Raw genomic sequence first — 20,581 nt, forward strand, 5'->3', positions numbered from 1 at the left:
TCATAAAAATTAATAACCAATAATGAAAGTATCTTTATTTATTCAAAATCAATATTCATTACTTCAGTATGATCATAAATTTGATCATCCCTTGTACAAACAAAATAAATCAATCATTTTTCACAACTTAAACAAAAATTATCTTAGTAGCTAAAATTATTTTTAAAAGTTGAGTATATTTGGATGGATACTCCAACTAATATGGTGTTACAACATAACATTATGGTATAAGAAACAACATTCACTGATACGAATTTGATCTGCACTTAATAATGGAGTTTCACATTAATAAAGAATTGCTTAATTGGAGGATGAATTAAACAAAAATTAAGTTCATTTACAACCGAATTATATGGTAGCCAATTCTTGTTCGTTACTCAATAGTATAGCATTTGTTCATTCAAAAGCTTATATTTGTTAACATTATTTTTTTTTAATTGAGTATCATTCTCGTTTAAATATCCCTATAATTTTCCATTTACCAAAATAAGTTATTCAATTTTTAGGACTTAACTAAAATACAATTATTTAGGACTCAACTAAAATAGTTTTTCAATTTTTATCATGACTAATATGGCATTAAAAAAATATAGCACTGCAGTTATAACATAAGATTATAATTTTGGCATATTTTTATTATTTTTTAAATGGTTTGTTGGTATTTGTTTGTAAATGAAATTACAATACCCTATTAATTTATCCAGTGCACAAAAATATTAATCAAATAAAAAATTCCATTCATCCAAACAGGTATATGAGAATATTTTACAAGCTTGCAAGAAAATAATTTTAAAAACTTTTAGCATCAATAAAACCAATACAAAACTAAATCAATTTACAAGTTTCAAAAGGTAGATTTCAGATGCTGTTAGATCAGAAGGGTCTCTGCATGTAAAAAAGAAAACCAAATGATATTAGAAAACAATTATGCGAAACAATAAACAATATTCAAAATTTCAAATGCATGTCCTTAATTTCTTGATTAGGATCAAATAAAATTTATTTTCAGTAGAAAAAACTTTAATACAAAATATACACAAACCTATATGCACTAATTTTTAACCACAATTTTTTAAAGAGATTTTTTTAACAGCAATATTCAGAATATAAAAATTAATCTCGAACACCATGCTTGTTCTATTTTTTAGCAGCAATATTCAGATTATAAAAATTAATCTCGATCACATTTATGTCAATTTTCATTTAACAGAAAAGTGATCTATGAAAGATAAATACATCCACAATAAACAAGAATAAATGGAGAAATGAAATATTCCAATATCTCGATGATAAAAAATTAGATCTATAAGTGCTTCTTTATTTTAAACCTCAACCTTCAACAATAGTTCTTCAAACTATAATATGACTTCCTAGCAACTCAATAATATTACATATTAAAACTATAACCTATATTATGGATTCAAAAAATTATATAACTCAAAAAAGAATTAGATAGAAAGAACAAACTTACTATCGTCATCTCATTATAACACTCAAATAATCACTTTTGGAAGAGCTTGCTCTATCAAGAACACATGCATACAATCACAATTTGATTCACCTCCAAAAGCCAATCAATCAATCAAAAATGGAAGCTGCAATTAGAAAGAAAGACATAATGCAAATAACTAAATATTTTAAAATTTGAAACTTTTTAAGAGAAAAACTATAGAATGTAACCGTAACAATTCAAGAGACCAGTCTAAGCACAAGACGAGACAAACAAAACAATAAAGGATGTCAGTTTTAATGATCAATAGAATTGCAAGACTAAAATATTAGAAACAAAGACAATAAGTAGTTCAATTCAAAGAAAACAATGAAATCAAGGTAATATAGGAAATTAAAAGGTATATACAGATATTCTTCCCTCAAAAAAGGATTTAAAACCACAATACTAAACTGAGACAGCTTTGCATTGGAGAAAAAAGAAGCTAGATTCAGAATTATAAACTAACAAGTTTTCAAAAGTTCATTCTCAATCCAAATGTTAAGATGCAAAAAATTCAGGCAAATTCCATTCCACCATCAGCTATGAATACTTGGCTCCATAAAAAAGAATTAAATAGATTATACAAAATATTGCTCACTTGGCTCCATACCAAAGCCTGAAAAAAAGAGTTCATGGCTCGAATTTACATCGGCCCACATATGTTGTATTATATTATTTGGTGCTATATTTATATAAACACAGTTCATCTACTGACCTAAACTTTTACCCTTTGCATAATGTTGGCTACACAATACATGACCTTTGCACAATTAAAATTTTTAAAAAATAAAATAAATTATCAAACTTTGCTGCATTCACATTCTAAAAAACTGATAACTTATTTTCTTACCTGGATTTTTTTTTTTATCCCCTCATCTTGTTGCAATCCCTGCCCATATTTTTAACTCTAGTTAGTGAGAGTAAAACAATTTCAAATAATAAAATTCTTATTTTTACACCTATAAATAAAGAAATAAAACCGCACTTGCTCGGCTATAAATTCCTCGGGCGCATCCGAGTCATATGAAAATTTAGATTGTAAGCATGAGAGTCTGTCGGGCGTCAGCGGCTCTGTTGTGATGGGTGTGGCGGCAGCCGGCGGCTTCAAATTTGAGAGAGACGGAATCGAGAGGAATGGGTTAGGCTGTGGCTGTGTTAAAAGTGTCAGGGTCTGTTCTGTTTTGTGGCTTTAGAAAATTGGGAATTTAGGGATCGGGTTTGGGTTTGGGTGTTTGGCTTTGAACCGTTTATGCTTTTTTTTTCTTTTAATTATAAGGTATAACCCGATCGGCTTTAGTAAATTCAATCTCCAACCTTCTTCGTGCTTTGGTAGCGCAAGATATGGTGACTCTTTCAAACGGTCAACGACAGCCTTTGATTGACCTCCACCACTTGATTCAGCTCGCAGGTCTAGGATTTACGTGCAGAGAAAGTGAGATATGGTAACGGCTAGTGGTTGATACATAGGACTGTAATGGGCGTAGGAATGAAGACGGCGGCAACCGCTCGCTTGCTAGCTTGTGAGGGTTTGACGTGAGTGAGTGTGTTTGATGGTTTGAGGAGAGCGGCTAGGGTTTCCAAAGAAATGTCATAATGTGAGTATTCATATTATTAGTAGAAATTGGAAAAAAATATGAAAGTTTTCAAATTAATAAAAAAGATAATAAAAGTTTGAAGAATAATAAAACTTCCATGGATAGATTTATTGTGACCATTCAAAATCTCAAGATTCATTTTTGTAATTTGGTAAATAATATTTTCATTTTTACCCGCCAAGATGAAATTTTTTTATGTGAAAATTATATATATATATAATTTTTGTGTTGATATAAAATTAATTTTTTACAACTATATTAATAATTTAACATAGATGAGATACATTACTATGTCAATATATTAATAATCAAATTATGGCTACCAGTTAATTTAGTTGTAAATCATTTGAATTCAAAACAAAATAGTTGAGGTTTGAATCCATGGGAGCAAATTTAGTTGTTATTAAGCTATATTAAAAGAAAGTTATATTCAAATTCAATTGCTTTTACCACTAGAATAAAATTATATATATTAAATTTAGTGAGAAGTACAACGAAAACATATTTCACGGCACATAAGATTATAACAAGCTCAACACGCATAAATAAAAATAAATTCATAAGATTATATTTCTCTCCAATAGCATAAAGAGTTTCAAAAGTAAATTTAGTAAAACATACTACTTAATATGAAAATGGATATAGAATTTTTATATTTTTATATGTTTTTATATAACTTTATTATTTTTAGTTGTTATATAAGTTAACTTAATTTCAGAAAAATACGGATATAAATGTAAGATTGAACAAATTTTGTGATAATTGCTCATCATTCAATATACAGAATTACAAATCATGTAACTATCTAGTGAGTGCAGTACTACTCAAATAATTTGATTTAATTTAGAAATATAATTGCCATGCTTAAATTATATAATTGTAAGATTGAACAAATTTTGTGATAATTGCTCATCATTCAATATACAGAATTACAAATCATGTAACTATCTAGTGAGTGCAGTACTACTCAAATAATTTGATTTAATTTAGAAATATAATTGCCATGCTTAAATTATATAATTGTAAGTACAATATAATATAACATTATTCAATATTAGTTGCATTCAAATTTTAATTATCCATGTCATGTACCACTATGAATATGATTAATGTTTAACAAAAAAATTTATTATAGCAAAAAAGATTAAATAAAGTAATTAATTTTACATAAGTTTGTATGAATTAATTTGCATAAGAGATTGTTTGTGAGTTTTATTTAAAAATATCAAATATTAGATGCTTTATATTTGTGGTATATACAAAACATATTAATGTTAGCCTCTAATAATAACAACAACAATATTATTCTAATTAGTACATAAGTTATGTCTTTTTAAAGCAAAATATCATTTAATTTATAACATAATATTAATAAAATAAATAATTTTATTTTTAAATATAGTAGTCTAAATAATTTTATTTTTTCCATAGTACATAAGTTAAATATATTAACTATATTTTTTATGAATTAAAAGAAAAAAGAAGTATTTTTTCCATAGTACATAAGGGATCTGTATGATAGTTACCTTTTAATTTTGGCCTCTTTAACCCATTAAAACGATGGTACCGGTGGCCGGTTATGTGCTGAATTAAAAAAATAAATAAAAGCGGCCGTATGAGATACAGCCGCTGTATTATAAGCGGACCCTTATATGACATATATAGGTTATCAATTAAGTCTTCTATCACGTAAAATAAGTACCAAAATAACTTTAGTCACGGAACAATATCTTATTGGGATGAGTTTTTATTCCATGACATTTATATATGTTATGACTGCATCATAATCTCAGCTTTTATTTAAACAAATACATGACATTGATCGTTGATAATTTATAATCAAGAGAACTTTAGTCCAGCTATTACAATAATCATAATTACTAAAAAAATCAACATTTAATAATAAACATTTGACATTGTAAGGGATATTTAATTTAACAATCGTTCACTGGGTTGTCATTCCATGCTCATTAGGGTATATAATTGATTCCTTTTGTCTCATACTCAATGAGCTGGCCAAATTGCCTAATCCATCTCTATCACCTGGAACAATTTTTGGTTTTAACAAGCAGTGTTCACATGATGTTGGCATTTATACGATCTATGGTTTGGTCCGAGTCTTTTTCTCTCTAAATTGTAATTACCGAAATAACCCAACATATAGATTTGCAATTCTGATTCACGGAACCATATTTGTGGGAAGAGTTTTTCGTTACATTAAACATCACAATTATTAAGTAATTATAACAATTAATCAACTTATTGTAGAAACAAATCTATTTGCTTTCATAACTATTAATGCTTAGGTCTCACTTCCATGCCCTCAACTATAATCCCACCTTTTAGTTGATACCCTTTCACCTCCTTCAAGCTCATTTTCACCTCATCATCATCACACACACCATTAAAGAATTTTCCAAGCTCGATTTCCACCCACCCATCTTCTTTTTCACATGGGATTTGTTCATTTTCGCCGCCTTTATGTGTCAACTTTGATGTCACCATCATTTCCATGCCATCCACTAGCACTGATGAATCACTTTTTTGCTTGCTGCCCAAATAAGCCTTGCCTTTGGACGCCTGACGACCACCAATTTCAATTGAAATTTCAGCGGCTTCTGAATCAAGCCCTTATGCTCTATCACTTATTTTCATTATAAGATAAGCTCCATACATTGTGTTTTGTGACAGCATTTTGGTCTTGATCTTGCCTTCAATTTCCAGCCAATTTGATGTTCTCAGCACCGCAACTTCTGAAAATCTACAATAATAAAAAAATAATTAATTATCATATAAAATGTGCGTTTACTTAGCAAGTTTATATATCGTTTTTTTTTTAGAAAAAAAAAAAAAAAAAAGAGACCAACCTTGATTCCTGCATGGACACCCAGCTCCAATAAATTGGATTGCTACTCCATGTTATACTAAGAGCTCTTGCAGACAAAATATAAGAATTTTTGCCTGATGATTTCTCTAACTTGAAGCTCTACACATGTTGACAAAGAAACATAATTGAACATTTTATAACTGATTTTCTTCAAAGCAGGCGTCTGTATTTTATAAACTTAGCAAGCTTAATTAGCACTAAGACTGCATGCAAACGTTCGTACCAGAGAAGGGAATGATTGGAGCAAAAAGTAATAAAGTACGTACGATCTTGCCGTCATCAATGAGAAAAGGGTGGCAAAGGAGAGCGAAGAGCTCCTTCTTGGAGGAAAATGCGAGGGGAGAGACTGATTTGGAGACGATCTCGAGCCAATCAGAGGGCAAGAACTTGTCCCAGATAATGTCGGAGTCCATGGCCGATCGAAACGAAGAAGAAACAAGCGATGATCTGCATGCATCTAACGGACAAGTGAGGGAGAAAACAGTCGCAACACACTCTTCTGGCAGCACGTTGAAGTAGCAATTGGTATCGAAATTGGCTTCCATTGTTTTTCAGAAATACGTATAGCTTTAATTCTTTGTTCATCAGAGTCCCTGAAACCTACTGATATCTTTACGCTTGGTTTTGATTTTTGTCTTTGTTTTAAGGTTGCTTTCAGGGCGGGCATAATGTTGTATAATTGTCCAAAGAGAGATACGTAATTCATCAAATAAATGCGTTGAAATAATTGCGATAAAGAAGTGTACACGTTAGCTGGTAGGGAATGCAGTAGAATATATTAATATAATTAATTAATTACTAAAGACAGAATTAAATGCGCATTATAATATTTATCTAATCCACTTATAATATATATTTTAAAATTTAAAATTTTTAATGTTAATTTATAAAGCTTAACAATCATGCTTATTTTGCATTCTCATTAACTTTTGATAGATTTATATGCGTCCGGATGCCCAGATTTTTTTTAAAATTTAGATTTGTTAAGCTGAATGGCTTAATAGAGTCATTTTTCAATGTAATATAAAGTCGTACTATTTAATAGCACTAAATCTGATTCTATTAAATCGCACGATTTAACAGCGTGTCTACATAGAAAAAAAAAAACAAGAGAGTGCTAGCACCAAAGAATGATTGTATATATTTCAATATTTGTGCATCTCTCTCTCTCTCTCTCTCTCTCTCTCTCTCTCTCTCTCTCTCTCTCTCTCTCTCTCTCTATATATATATATATATATATATATATATATATATATATATAAATCATTCTCAAGTGCGAGCAGTCTCATTGTTTTTTAATTCAGACACTCTATTAAGCTATTTGATTGAATAGAGTTAATTTTTAATAAATTATAAGATGTACAATTTAATAGCATTAAAAATTTAACTCTATTGAACCGCAAAGCTTAATAGTGCGTTCGCATGAGGAAAAAAATGAGGGTCTCCCCCCAAACACAAACAATTCTTCTTTAGTGTAAGCTCCCTCATTTTTTTCACACGGACATATTGTTAAACTAGACAGTTTAATAAAGTCAATAAATAACACTATTAAAATAACACTATTGAACCGCACAATTTTATAGTGCATAAGAATTTAATGTTTATTGATTGAGATTTTTCATTCCTATCCAAACTTTAATAAATACATTTAAAAAAAAAAAGGATCAACATTTCATGCATGTTATACATATGATTGAATTGGAGTTTAATGATAATAATATGATCGTTCAATGTATTTTTGACAACAATGTGGAAACTGCTTTCACTAGAAGGAGTTGAAGTATTTTTATCATTTATTTTATATTGGTACCAACCAATAACGACAGGAGTTGAGAATAAACAATCATATATAATAAATAGGCTTATAAGAACACATTCACTGGGAAAGTGCTTTCTAGCTGCTGCAAAATGTGATTTTAATACGGCACAAGACTGCCAAGTGCTTACAGCGAACCACTGTTCACAAAGACGCCCAAACTCGTTTGACGATGCTCATACAATCCATGGCCTCTGCCTCTCTTTCCGTATCTCTCGGATTACGCCACGAAGCAGCCAGTTATGCCTTAAAGCAGGATTTGCTTTAGCTTCTTCCGTGGCTCCAATTATTGTCCGCTATTGCTGGACTTAATTATATAACTGGCCCATTAAGGAAGAATTACTTTTAAATTGACAAAAACCCCATTTCGATGCTCTGTAGAAACACAAGCAATCACAGTTCCCTAGCTAAAACAGTGTAATAGAAGATAATTGTGAACCATTTATTATAAAATTTAATCAGAATTAACGGGTTCGTTAAATTTAGTTTTTGAACTAAAACATCCATCTTTCTTCTAATGACATATTAAAATGTATGCTTCTGCTGTTTCAATTTTCTTCACATGTAACACAAAATTATTTGTTAACCGACCAATAACTGACCCAAAATTCAAATTATACAAGAGTTTGCTACTTTCAAAGGAGAAAAAAAAAAAAGCAACTTAGTTCAGAAGTTGGCAATGTGGAATGGATGACCTAATTAATGATAAAGCACTAACTTGTTCCTCGTCGAGGCTCCGTGCATTGAGAAATTCTAAAATACCTTTAATGTATTATAACTAATTGATGCATGCATTACATGTGTAATTGAATTTAATATAACTACCACTTGTATGATAATTTTTTAAAATAAATACATACATGTCATAGTATTATTTAGTTGTCACATGGCTGACATAATACCTCTGATATATTCTAAATTTTCTCTCGTGCATTAGGAAATGGCATGATGAACCGTTCCATTCACCATGCACTTAAGATAATATTAGAAATTAATAACAATTTGCACAACTTTCATTTGTGAAACGGATTCACACTCTAATTATTCTAATTGACGACGATTAGATAATTTGGCCAGTTTTGGTGTCTACCAATACAGTGGTTCGACTTAACAACACTGATCATTGACCCGTCAAATTTAAATCTTATAATGTTTAAAATCAACAATATTAAGTCGGTTTTATAGAATTGGAATGTAAAATTTATATTCGGATCGAACATTCTAGTAATAATTATATGTTAAGTAGTTGTTAACTATTTATGTCATCAATAATGTGATAATTATGTTGTAGTAATTGATAAGAAGCGAGTCAAGTGCTATCATACAAGGAGAACGTATTTTATATATAATTTAATTGGTCGTAAAATTGAATTATAATGTACATGTCCTTAAGGTGTTTATTTGACAATGTACCCCTAATTGACATACATGAGTTAGGATCAAGGAGAAATAAACGAAAAGAGTATGATGACTAAAATCTAAAGTAACCGGGTATATTGTGAATGGTACTTTTCACTTGCCAATAATTCGGCTTTGAGTATAATATATATTTACTGGATGAGAGATAACTATGGCCCAAATCATTCACACATATTGATGTTGGATAGAGAAATTGAATTGGGTATTGATCGATCGATTTCCATAACTGATAACTAATGGTTGGTTAAATAGTTTTGATCAATGATCGATTGTATGATTATGAATTACGAGAGAAGACCTTGTTACCTTACGTGATGAGGTAACCACAACTCTTTTATGATTGTTCAGTACATCTCCAACCGTTTGATTAAATCTATTGGTTTCAATTCTATAACGTTTATGACCTTATCATATAAAGTAACAAAGTCCTTTATATATTTATCGTGCAATTTATTTAATTAGTCAAATTGTCTAATTCATTTCTATCAAAAAAATTAGGTTTGCACAACGACAATCTTCTACATATTTTCCATAAAAGTAGTATTCTTACTTATTTCGATGATCCTCGATACAAAAGAAAGAATTCTGGAATTACTAAATGGAGGACCATGGGAGTGCATTCAAAAAATAAAAAGTACTCTTTTTATATTTTTATCGTGTAATTTATTTAATTGGCCAATTTATCTAATCCATCTTTATCAAAAAATTAGGTTCGTACAACGACAATTTTTTATGTATTTTTCATAAAAATAATATTCTTACTTATTTTGATGATTCTCGATACAGAAGAAAGAGTTCTAAAATTATTAAATAGAGGACCATGGGAGCACATTCAATCGCTAAAAAAGAGAACTTGATTGAGACTAAACAATTTTTAAAAATGGATCTATGTTCAAAAAGTAATTTAGGAACATAATAGATCCGAAATAGACATTAATTTGATGTGATCCAGTCCATTCATCTTCACAAATACAACAGCAATAAATCATATTTAGTTATAGATTTTAAGCTGGGTGTATAGCTCGCAGTGAATAAATATGCATTACAGTTTTAACTTTTACGTATTCAATCACTTAAGAGTTCAAATAATTATAGAGATAAAGAGTCCATATTTTATTTTAGTGGGTAAAATTTATTGTTCCCATCCGAACTTTGACAATTAAAACAAAAATATATATATATTCATGATGTTTTATAAATTTATACTACGAAAATCTATATCAGTAAATTTATTTGTTTGGTGTAACAATTAAGTTGTACCAAAATAAAGATGGAATTCTCACATTTAACATGAAAAAATTCATTAACATTACAAGATCAACTCGTCGAAATAATGTGTTCAATTTTGGTGTCTTCGAACAAATTATAAGACAATTTTTTTTTACCTGCTAGCACAAGTTAGATTCAAACATATTATGGTTAAGGTACATACAGATTTTTTTTTTTTTTTAAACTGATTAAGCATCAGGTTACTGTATTACACAGAGATACTTATAAATAACAACATATCATTGCACTGATATTTACAATCAGATATATACCTGGGATTTACATTATTACATTTTTATTCTATGAAGTACATGCCCAGCCAAATACCCCTCAAGGAAGAGGGATGTCTTGACTCCAAATGACAACATATCATTGCACTGATATTTACAATCAGATATATACCTGGGATTTACATTATTACATTTTTATTCTATGAAGTACATGCCCAGCCAAATACCCCTCAAGGAAGAGGGATGTCTTGACTCCACTCGCATTTCGCAAGGGAGAAAGACGTTATAAACAATCTCCACACAATTATAACTAATTGAGGAAGTTTGAGTTCGTGGAGACTCGAACCATTGCCCTCATAGTCATGCTTGACTTTAAGGGCAATGGTTCACCACCGGGCCACAAGCCCAAGTGGCAGGTACATACAGATTCAATTAAATGTTAAAGTCGGCAAACAATTACTGGGCTCCACTGAGAATATAATTAATTAATCGACTAAAGCAATTGGGTAGTTAACATAGAATTTGACAAATTAACAAAAACATCCCTTGAAGTTTGGAAAAACTAAAGGCTCAGTAAAAGAAAAAATTATGGTACCTTACGCTTATATAAAAAAGGGAAATTATCTACCGTCCACCCGTTTTTTAACTTTTTTAAAAAAACATAATTCTTTTTTTTTTTGCTGGAATCCACCTGAAGTTATATTTTTTTTTTTCACTTTTCCACTTCCGGTTTGGAATCCATTAAGGAAATTAACGGAATATGGCTTAAAGGACTTTTTTACCCTCAAATGTAAAAGATAATTTATCCATCGACCACCTATTTTTTTCGTATTTTTCAGAAATACACAATTTTTTAATTTTTTTTTGTTGACCTCCACTCGAAGTTGTATTGTTTTACACCTATCCACCACTGTGTCGTTGTGAAATGACGATTTTACCCTTATGATGTTAGCAAAGTTATAACGGTCTCCAAACGGAAGTGGAAAAGTGAAAAGAAATGTAATTTCAGGTGGATTCCAGCAAAAAAAAAAATTGTGTATTTTTAAAAAAACAATGAAAAAAGGGGTGAATGGTGGATAATTTCCCTATGAAAAATATTATTTGCATGAGTTGTTTGGGGAAAAGGCGATTTTTGTGATGTGAGTTTTTGGGAAAAAGGAGATTTTTGTGATGTGAGCTGTGTTTTGTTTGAAATTGGGTTGATGAGAAAGAATAGTTTATGATAAGTTAAAAGCTCATTTAATCCGTATATTTTTTAATTAATTAGTCTCTATATTTTTTAAAATACCTCTAAACATCTACATCGTTAAATTATTTACACTATTGTTATTATTTTTTGTTCTTTTTTTACTTACTTTTTCAAGATTATTTTCTTACAATAATATTTCTTTTTCTGGAAACAATAAGGAGAGAAAATTAATGTAAAAAAATAAAATTAATGTAAAATACCTCTAAACATATTTTTATTTGTATTTTTATTTTTGGGGTTAAATTGATAATTTAATTTTTGTTATTAATGTAAAAAAAGAAATATTATTGTAAGAGAGTAATATTTTAAAAATAAGTAAAAAAAACAAAAAAAATAACAGCAAAGGTATTAATAATTTCACAATAAAAATAATTTAAGATATTTTTAAAAATACATAAAGTAAACAGACACCAATCTCGTAATATAGAAGTTAAATAAACTTGTATTCTTTACTATACCCGAACGGTAAAAGTACTGGGCACCATTTTCAAAATCAGAGGACTCGGCGTGAAAATATGTTTTCGTAACTTGGTTTCCCATCGGGCAGGGGGTGGCTAATTAAAACCCCAAAGGTTAGTTTTGGGCTGGACTTGCAATCTGTTCCCAATTGTATTTACATGAGTGAAGCTTTTGACACCCCTATAAAATCCTTATAACACCCCTTTAGATTTTTATTTCTTAAAATATCCCTCTTCAAGTTACAAAGTACTAATCATATATTAAAAACAACCATCTTTTCGTAAATTTTTTCTCAAAGAAAAAGCATTTCTTTTAAGTTTTTATTTTAAAATATATAAAAATCTTAAATTATTTTTTTTCTTATTGTATAGTGTCTACCTCCATAATCCCAAACTTTTATATATTTTTCAAAAAAAATTGTAATTAAAATTTAATATATAAATATAAATACAAATATAAATTATAAAATAGGGTGGGTGTAAAAAAAAATTTTAAAAGAAAATTGCATTCAAGTGTTTAATTGAATTTCTATTTAAAATAAGAAATGAATTAATTTAACTTTGGTTATTTTAATGGTTTCAATTGAAAAGGGGTTCTATGAATTTTGAGGGGCGGCGGAAGGCATACCCTCTTTAACATCTAGTTAATGATAGAATGTTTGACATCGGCCCAAATCATGCATTTATATTATAAATTTTAAAATTAGAAGAAGAAAATGAATATTGGGTACTGATTTTCATAAAAGAAGTATTAGACATCTCAATATTTTATAAACAAATAATATGCTTTTCATCAACTAAATGATGGGATAATGTAATTAATTTAATTAAATTTTATATTAAAAAAAATAAACCACTTAATATGTAGTCTATTGTAAATCTTTCAATTAATTAGTTTGTTATTGTGAGAGAGATTTTTGGCAAAATGGCTTTACTATTTTATTATTCAATTGATGATCCTAATTGACTTTACGAGCTGGCCAACTTGTCGAATCCATCGCCATCGCAACAGGATTTGGTCTTGACACAAAGTGGTGACATTTATATGACATATATAGGTTATCAATTAAGTCTTCTATCACGTAAAGTAAGTACCAAAATAACTTTAGTCACGGAACAATATCTTGTTGGGATGAGTTTTTTATTCTATGACATTTATATATGTTATGACTACATCATAATCTCAGCTTTTATTTAAACAAATACATGACATTGATCGTTGATAATTTATAATCAAGAGAACTTTAGTCCAGCTATTACAATAATCATAATTACTAAAAAAAAATCAACATTTAATAATAAACATTTGACATTGTAAGGGATATTTAATTTAACAATCGTTCACTGGGTTGTCATTCCATGCTCATTAGGGTATATAATTGATTCCTTTTGTCTCATACTCAATGAGCTGGCCAAATTGCCTAATCCGTCTCTATCACCTGGAACAATTTTTGGTTTTAACAAGCAGTGTTGACATAATGTTGGCATTTATACGATCTATGGTTTCGTCCGAGTCTTTTTCTCTCTAAATTGTAATTACCAAAAATAACCCAACACATAGATTTGCAATTCTGATTCACGGAACCATATTTGTGGGAAGAGTTTTTCGTTACATTAAACATCACAATTATTAAGTAATTATAACAATTAATCAACTTATTGTAGAAACAAATCTATTTGCTTTCATAACTATTAATGCTTAGGTCTCACTTCCATGCCCTCAACTATAATCCCACCTTTTAGTTGATACCCTTTCACCTCCTTCAAGCTCATTTTCACCTCATCATCATCACACACACCATTAAAGAATTTTCCAAGCTCAATTTCCACCCACCCGTCTTCTTTTTCACATGGGATTTGTTCATTTTCGCCGCCTTTATCTATCAACTTTGATGTCACCATCATTTCCATGCCATCCACTAGCACTGATGAATCACTTTTTTGCTTGCTGCCCAAATAAGCCTTGCCTTTGGACGCCTGACGACCACCAATTTCAATTGAAATTTCAGCGGCTTCTGAATCAAGCCCGTATGCTCTATCACTTATTTTCATTATAAGATAAGCTCCATACATTGTGTTTTGTGACAGCATTTTGGTCTTGATCTTGCCTTCAATTTCCAACCAATTTGATGTTCTCAGCACCGCAACTTCTGAAAATCTATAATAATAATAAAAAAAATTAATTATCATACAAAATGTGCGTTTACTTAGCAAGTTTATATGTAGTTATTTAAAAAAAAAAAAAAAAAAAAAAGAGAGACCAACCTTGATTCCTGCATGGACACCCAGCTCCAATAAATTGGATTGCTACTCCACGTTATACTAAGAGCTCTTGCAGACAAAATATAAGATTTTTTGCCTGATGATTTCTCTAACTTGAAGCTCTACACATGTTGACAAAGAAACATAATTGAACATTTTATGACTGATTTTCTTCAAAGCAGGCGTCTGTATTTTATAAACTTAGCAAGCTTAATTAGCACTAAGACTGCATGCAAACGTTCGTACCAGAGAAGGGAATGATTGGAGGAAAAAGTAATAAAGTACGTACGATCTTGCCGGCATCAATGAGAAAAGGGTGGCAAAGGAGAGCGAAGAGCTCCTTCTTGGAGGAAAATGCGAGGGGAGAGACTGATTTGGAGACGATCTCGAGCCAATCTGAGGGCAAGAACTTGTCCCAGATAATGTCGGAGTCCATGGCCGATCGAAACGAAGAAGAAACAAGCGATGATCTGCATGCATCTAACGGACAAGTGAGGGAGAAAACAGTCGCAACACACTCTTCTGGCAGCACGTTGAAGTAGCAATTGGTATCGAAATTCGCTTCCATTGTTTTTCAGAAATACGTATAGCTTTAATTCTTTGTTCATCAGAGTCCCTGAAACCTACTGATATCTTTATGCTTGGTTTTGATTTTTGTCTTTGTTTTAAGGTTGCTTTCAGGGCGGGCATAAGGTTGTATAATTGTCCAAAGAGAGATATGTAATTCATAAAATAAATGCGTTGAAATAATTGCGATAAAGAAGTGTACACGTTAGCTGGTAGGGAATGCAGTAAAATATATCTATATAATTAATTAATTACTAAAGATAGAAATATATTGTGTTGAAAGAAATCTATTATGTTTTTTTTGCCAGTTCACCTAAAATTTACAGACCCGCCCAAGCAAATGTTTACAAAATAAATAAAGATAATTTATTTTTAATTAAATGCGCATTATAATATTTATCTAATTCACTTATAATATATATTTTAAAATTTAAAATTTTTAATGTTAATTTATAAAGCTTAACAATCATGCTTATTTTGCATTCCCATTAACTTTTGATAGATTTATATGCATCCGGATGCCCAGATTTTTTTTTTTTAAATTTAGATTTGTTAAGCTGAATAGCTTAATAGAGTTATTTTTCAATGTAATATAAAGTCGTGCGATTTAATAGCACTAAATCTGATTCTATTAAACCGCACGATTTAACAGCGTGTCTACATAGAAAAAAAAAACAAGAGAGTGCTAGCACCAGAGAATGATTGTATATATTTCAATATTTGTGCATCTCTCTCTCTCTATATATATATATATAAATCATTCTCAAGTGCGAGCAGTCTCATTGTTTTTTAATTCAGACACTCTATTAAGCTATTTGATTTAATAGAGTTAATTTTTAATAAATTATAAGATGTACAGTTTAATAGCATTAAAAATTTAACCCTATTGAACAGCAAAGCTTAATAGTGCGTTCGCATGAGGAAAAAAATGAGGGTCCCCCCCAAACACATACAATTCTTCTTTAGTGTAAGCTCCCTCATTTTTTTCACACGGACATATTGTTAAACTGGACCGTTTAATAAAGTCAATAAATAACACTATTAAAATAACACTATTGAACCGCACAATTTTATAGTGCATAAGAATTTGATGTTTATTGGTTGAGATTTTTCATTCCTATCCAAACTTTAATAAATACATTTAAAAAAAAAAAGGATCAAGATTTCATGCATGTTATACATATGATTGTTCTATCGTAACTATGCATATGATATGTTTTCTATAAATTTGTATCACGAAAAGTTATCTCAATAAAGGTATTTGTTTAGCGTAATAATTATGGTGTACCTAAATGAGATGGAATTCTCATATTTCAACATGAGCAAGAATTAAGTAACATTACAGAATCAACTTATCGAAATATATTTCATTTCACAAGATCAGCTTCGACCCATGCAAGTTGATGCCACCATGAATGTGTTCAATTTGTTGTATTCGAACTAAAACAAATATTTTTGACCTGCTAGCACAAATGTGATTCCAATATATCCTGGTCAAGCTATATGTATACAGATTCAATCAAATTAATTATAATTAAGGTTAAAGAGAGCAAAAAAATTCTAGACTCCGCTAAGAGTATATTTAATTAACTACGATAATTGGGGGATTGGCTTTGAATTTGGGTAGTTATCACAAATGTCCCACGAGGTTTTGGAAAAATTAAAAGCAGCATGAAAAATTGAAGAAGATTCCTCATTTCATTTATTTACAAGAAGTTATCACATGAATATATAACAGGGCTAATGAGCTGCATAAGGTAATGAATAAATCTAATATCTAATTCATATATCAAAGGGATTGCAAATAAAATAAATACAGAAAGCCAAGACAATCTCTTGACAGAAATCAATTACATAAATTAAGGGAAATCAACCTTGAGTCCTTGACACAGCACAACGCTAATCATAATATTCTAGCAAAGAAGAAATAATTGGCATCGCGTACCAACTAAGAAGATTAATCAATCTTTGTTTAACCTTTTCTGCTTATTTTTATTTTTTGCTGGAGTTTTGTGCTGAAAGCTGTTTTTTTTTTTTCTTTTTTTTTTATGAAAGCGGGTTGAGAAAGACAAGTTATATTATATATGATACCCTAGCTAGCGATTTACCAAATAATGGGTGCGTTTGGGATTGAGGTTGGGCAGCTGTAGCTTAAAAGCTACAGCACTAAAGTGTTTGGTAAACGCTAGTTACTGTAGCTTTTAAGTTATGTTGATATGATTTTTCACTATAATACAAAATTTATTATATCTTTAATAATTTTATCAAAATTATTATTTAAAATTTATATTTACTAGATATTATTAACTTTTGTTTCATAATTACAGCTTTTTTTTCACAGCAGTTGTAGCTTAAAAGCTACAGCACCTCAATCCCAAACGCACCCAATAGCCATAGTATTTTCTTTTCTTTAATAATGCAGCAGCAATAGCTTTTAGATTACAATATTTCAATGGCTCAATTTCAAACAAAATCTTAATTCAATTAAAATTTATGAAAAATTTGCAACCACTTAATAAATAGATGGAACAAAAATGAAATTTAAGATAAAAATTTAAGATTTCTAGCCATCTCGTTACTCTTATCATTAGTTAATTTATTACTCAGAGAGATGCTTTTGACAATATGGCTTTATTGTTTATTAGGATCCCCTAAGTTACATTTCACGTACCTTACATCACTGAAAATAAACACATCAATAACAATATAGTTCATTCAAATTTCGATTTTTACAGCTAAAGTAAACAGTTTATTCTTATTCTCATTATGCTTAAAGTAAACTGTTGTTTAATTCGAATTAGATTCTACTTTTCTCTTTGTTGCACCCATTTTTGCTCTCTTTTGTAGGTACACCTGCCACACCACATACTATTCATGTGAGTGAATGTAAGGTACATGAAATATAATTTAGAATTTGTCTTATTTATTATTCTATTGTTAATAGTAATTGACTTTATGAGTTGGCCAATTTGCCGAATTTGGTTTTGATGCGAAGTGTTGGCATTTATAAGACACCACACACTATTCATGTGAGTGGATATAAGGTACATGAAATGTAATTTAGAGTTTGCTTTATTTATTATATATTCTATTGTTGATCATAATTCACTTTATGAGTTGACCAATTTGCCGAAGTTGGTTTTGATGTGAAGTGTTGGAATTGATATGACATAGGATGTAAATCAAGAGAATCATTGAAAAAAAGTAAGAACCACAATAACTTAATCAAGAGACTCACTATGGTTCACAGAAGATAGGACTGGGAGTATTCAAGTTCCAATCCAAACCAATCGATCCAATTTAAACTAATCTAATTGTTGTTGGATTGATCTTTTAATTAGATTGAATTGGATTACAAAATAAAAAATCTAATGTTATCGTATTGGTTTGGATCTATGCATTAAAATCGAACATAAATCAATCCAACCAATTAATTTTTATTTATTTATTTATTTATTAAAAAAGCTACATGTCACTTTTATATTTAACTTTAAAAAAATTAATTTTTCTTATAAAAAATAAAACATGGTTTTGTACAACTATAAATAAATAATAATAATATAGAGTACAAACTGCAAGCCACAATAAGTGTTTACTTTTAATATTCAAATTTCAATTTTTTTTTTCACCCATATAGTAATAAAACACATGAATCATGAAATATTAAAGGAGTTTATATATATATATTTTTTCAATTGTCAGTAATTAGAACTCTAGAAAGCAATTGACCATTTTTACTTATAATTTTTATTTTAATTGGATTAATTGGATTGATAGGATATGATTGAATTGGATTTGATTTTTTTTTACTAGTTTGGATAATATTAAATTTTAATTAGTGATTGGATAACATTGGATCTAGAATATAAAATTCAACAAATTTGAACTATTCAAAAATATTAAATTTCAACCGTTTTGTATAACTTTTCAAGTAGGGTTTGTTTAAGTAAAGTTTTTGTTAGCAGAACTTTTACAAGTAGAGTTTTTACTCAAAAATTTAGTTGTATGGTTGTCAATGAGAGATTTTATTAAAAGTTATAAAATTACTTTAATAGATAAGTTTTTTAAATTTGTGCTATGAAAAAAATAAAAATAAGACTGTCAAATAAATAGAGGATATCTTAGATATTTTAACATTTAAAAAAATTCAACCTCTAGTCCTAAAAGTTTAAATTTTGAGCTTTTACCTGTAGAGGAAAAATAGCTTATTTTAATCTTCAAAAGCTCTATTAATAACAATAAAATTTTTGATAAGATCTTATGAAATTAAATAAGCATTTATAGTTATTAGACAAGTCATACCAAACATGCACTGACTATACCATAATTGAGTTTTATCCAAACAAATATATGTTTGTGATTTATAGTTGATCACGTGTACGCATCTTTATATTTATTAAAAAATCATTCCAGTGTTGAGTAAGCTTCCATCAAGTGAGAATTCTCTACTAAAATGACAATAATTACTTCAAACTTTCACATTTCATACAAGACATTTGACATTGTAAGAGATAAATTTGAACAACAATGGTTATATATAATATCTCTGTGCTTGCTCTTCATTTTTGTCTCTGTTTTTAGGTTGCTTTCCGGACGGGGAAGTCGTTGTGTAATTGTTGAAAGAGAGATACAAAATTCATCCCAAAAAAAAAAATGTGTATTGTGAATTTGTGATGGTGATGTGTATCGCGTTAGCTGTAGGGAATACGATGGAATGTAATTAATTAATTCTTAAAAGATAGAAATATGTATCGTGTTGACTAAGGCATTTCAAAAAACAAAAAAATTACACGGAGATTCGCATGAATAAAATTTCATTCACCAATAGTCTATATAAAGAGGTAGAAATTCTATGATAGAATTTAGAAATAAATTTATAAAAAAAGTACGAATATGCCCGAGCAATGTTTATATATAAAAATAAACAAAGAGAATTTATTTTAATTTTGAATACATAATATAATATTTGTTCACCCCACTTCCACCATATATTTAAAGTTTTCAATTATTTAAGCCGGACTTATTAAACCTAAATTAATAAAAATAAAATTTTATAAACTATAAATTTATAAAATATAATAAAAAATTATTTTTTAAAATATAAAACGTAACATCTAGGATTTTTTAGGCCCGGTCCAAAAAGGTCGGACCAGGCAAAAAGAGTTAGAACCCGGCCCGAACCCAGGGTTCTGACAACAATAGTTGATAATATTTGAATTTATTACTAAATCAGGCAATAACGAGCAAGGAGGACAGATTTGTAACTGCGTTGCTTATTAGATTCAATAACTAAATAGGGATGCAAGGAAATTAAAATTCACAGCAATCTCCATTATT

General features: G+C 29.3%; 1 protein-coding gene and 1 pseudogene across 1 annotated transcript; both read right to left on the reverse strand.

The window, feature by feature from the left end:
* Window positions 1-5,180: 5,180 nt before the first annotated feature.
* On the reverse strand, window positions 5,181-6,657 carry LOC18040138 (annotated as a pseudogene).
* A 7,301-nt stretch (window positions 6,658-13,958) lies between these two features.
* Window positions 13,959-15,388, reverse strand: LOC18042995 (F-box protein PP2-B15). The gene is made up of 3 exons (XM_006433411.2): window positions 14,967-15,388; window positions 14,681-14,799; window positions 13,959-14,573 (listed from the first exon to the last, which is right to left on the reverse strand). Exons 1-3 carry the CDS (start codon window positions 15,243-15,245, stop codon window positions 14,108-14,110), a joined length of 864 nt encoding a protein of 287 aa, XP_006433474.1. The 5' UTR covers window positions 15,246-15,388; the 3' UTR covers window positions 13,959-14,107.
* Window positions 15,389-20,581: the final 5,193 nt, after the last annotated feature.

The sequence above is a fragment of the Citrus clementina genome, unplaced genomic scaffold, assembly GCF_000493195.1.
Source record: "Citrus clementina cultivar Clemenules unplaced genomic scaffold, Citrus_clementina_v1.0 scaffold_5, whole genome shotgun sequence".
Lineage (NCBI taxonomy): Eukaryota > Viridiplantae > Streptophyta > Magnoliopsida > Sapindales > Rutaceae > Citrus > Citrus x clementina.

What these genes read in the sequence shown, in the direction of transcription:
- LOC18042995 (XM_006433411.2), bottom strand. Translation starts at nt 15,245, where the DNA reads ATGGAAGCGAATTTCGATACCAATTGCTACTTCAACGTGCTGCCAGAA. An exon ending in TCATTGATGCCGGCAAGATC is followed by an intron (nt 14,800 to 14,966) that starts GTACGTACTTTA and finishes CAACATGTGTAG; the next exon opens with AGCTTCAAGTTAGAGAAATC. An exon ending in GTGTCCATGCAGGAATCAAG is followed by an intron (nt 14,574 to 14,680) that starts GTTGGTCTCTCT and finishes TTATTATTATAG; the next exon opens with ATTTTCAGAAGTTGCGGTGC.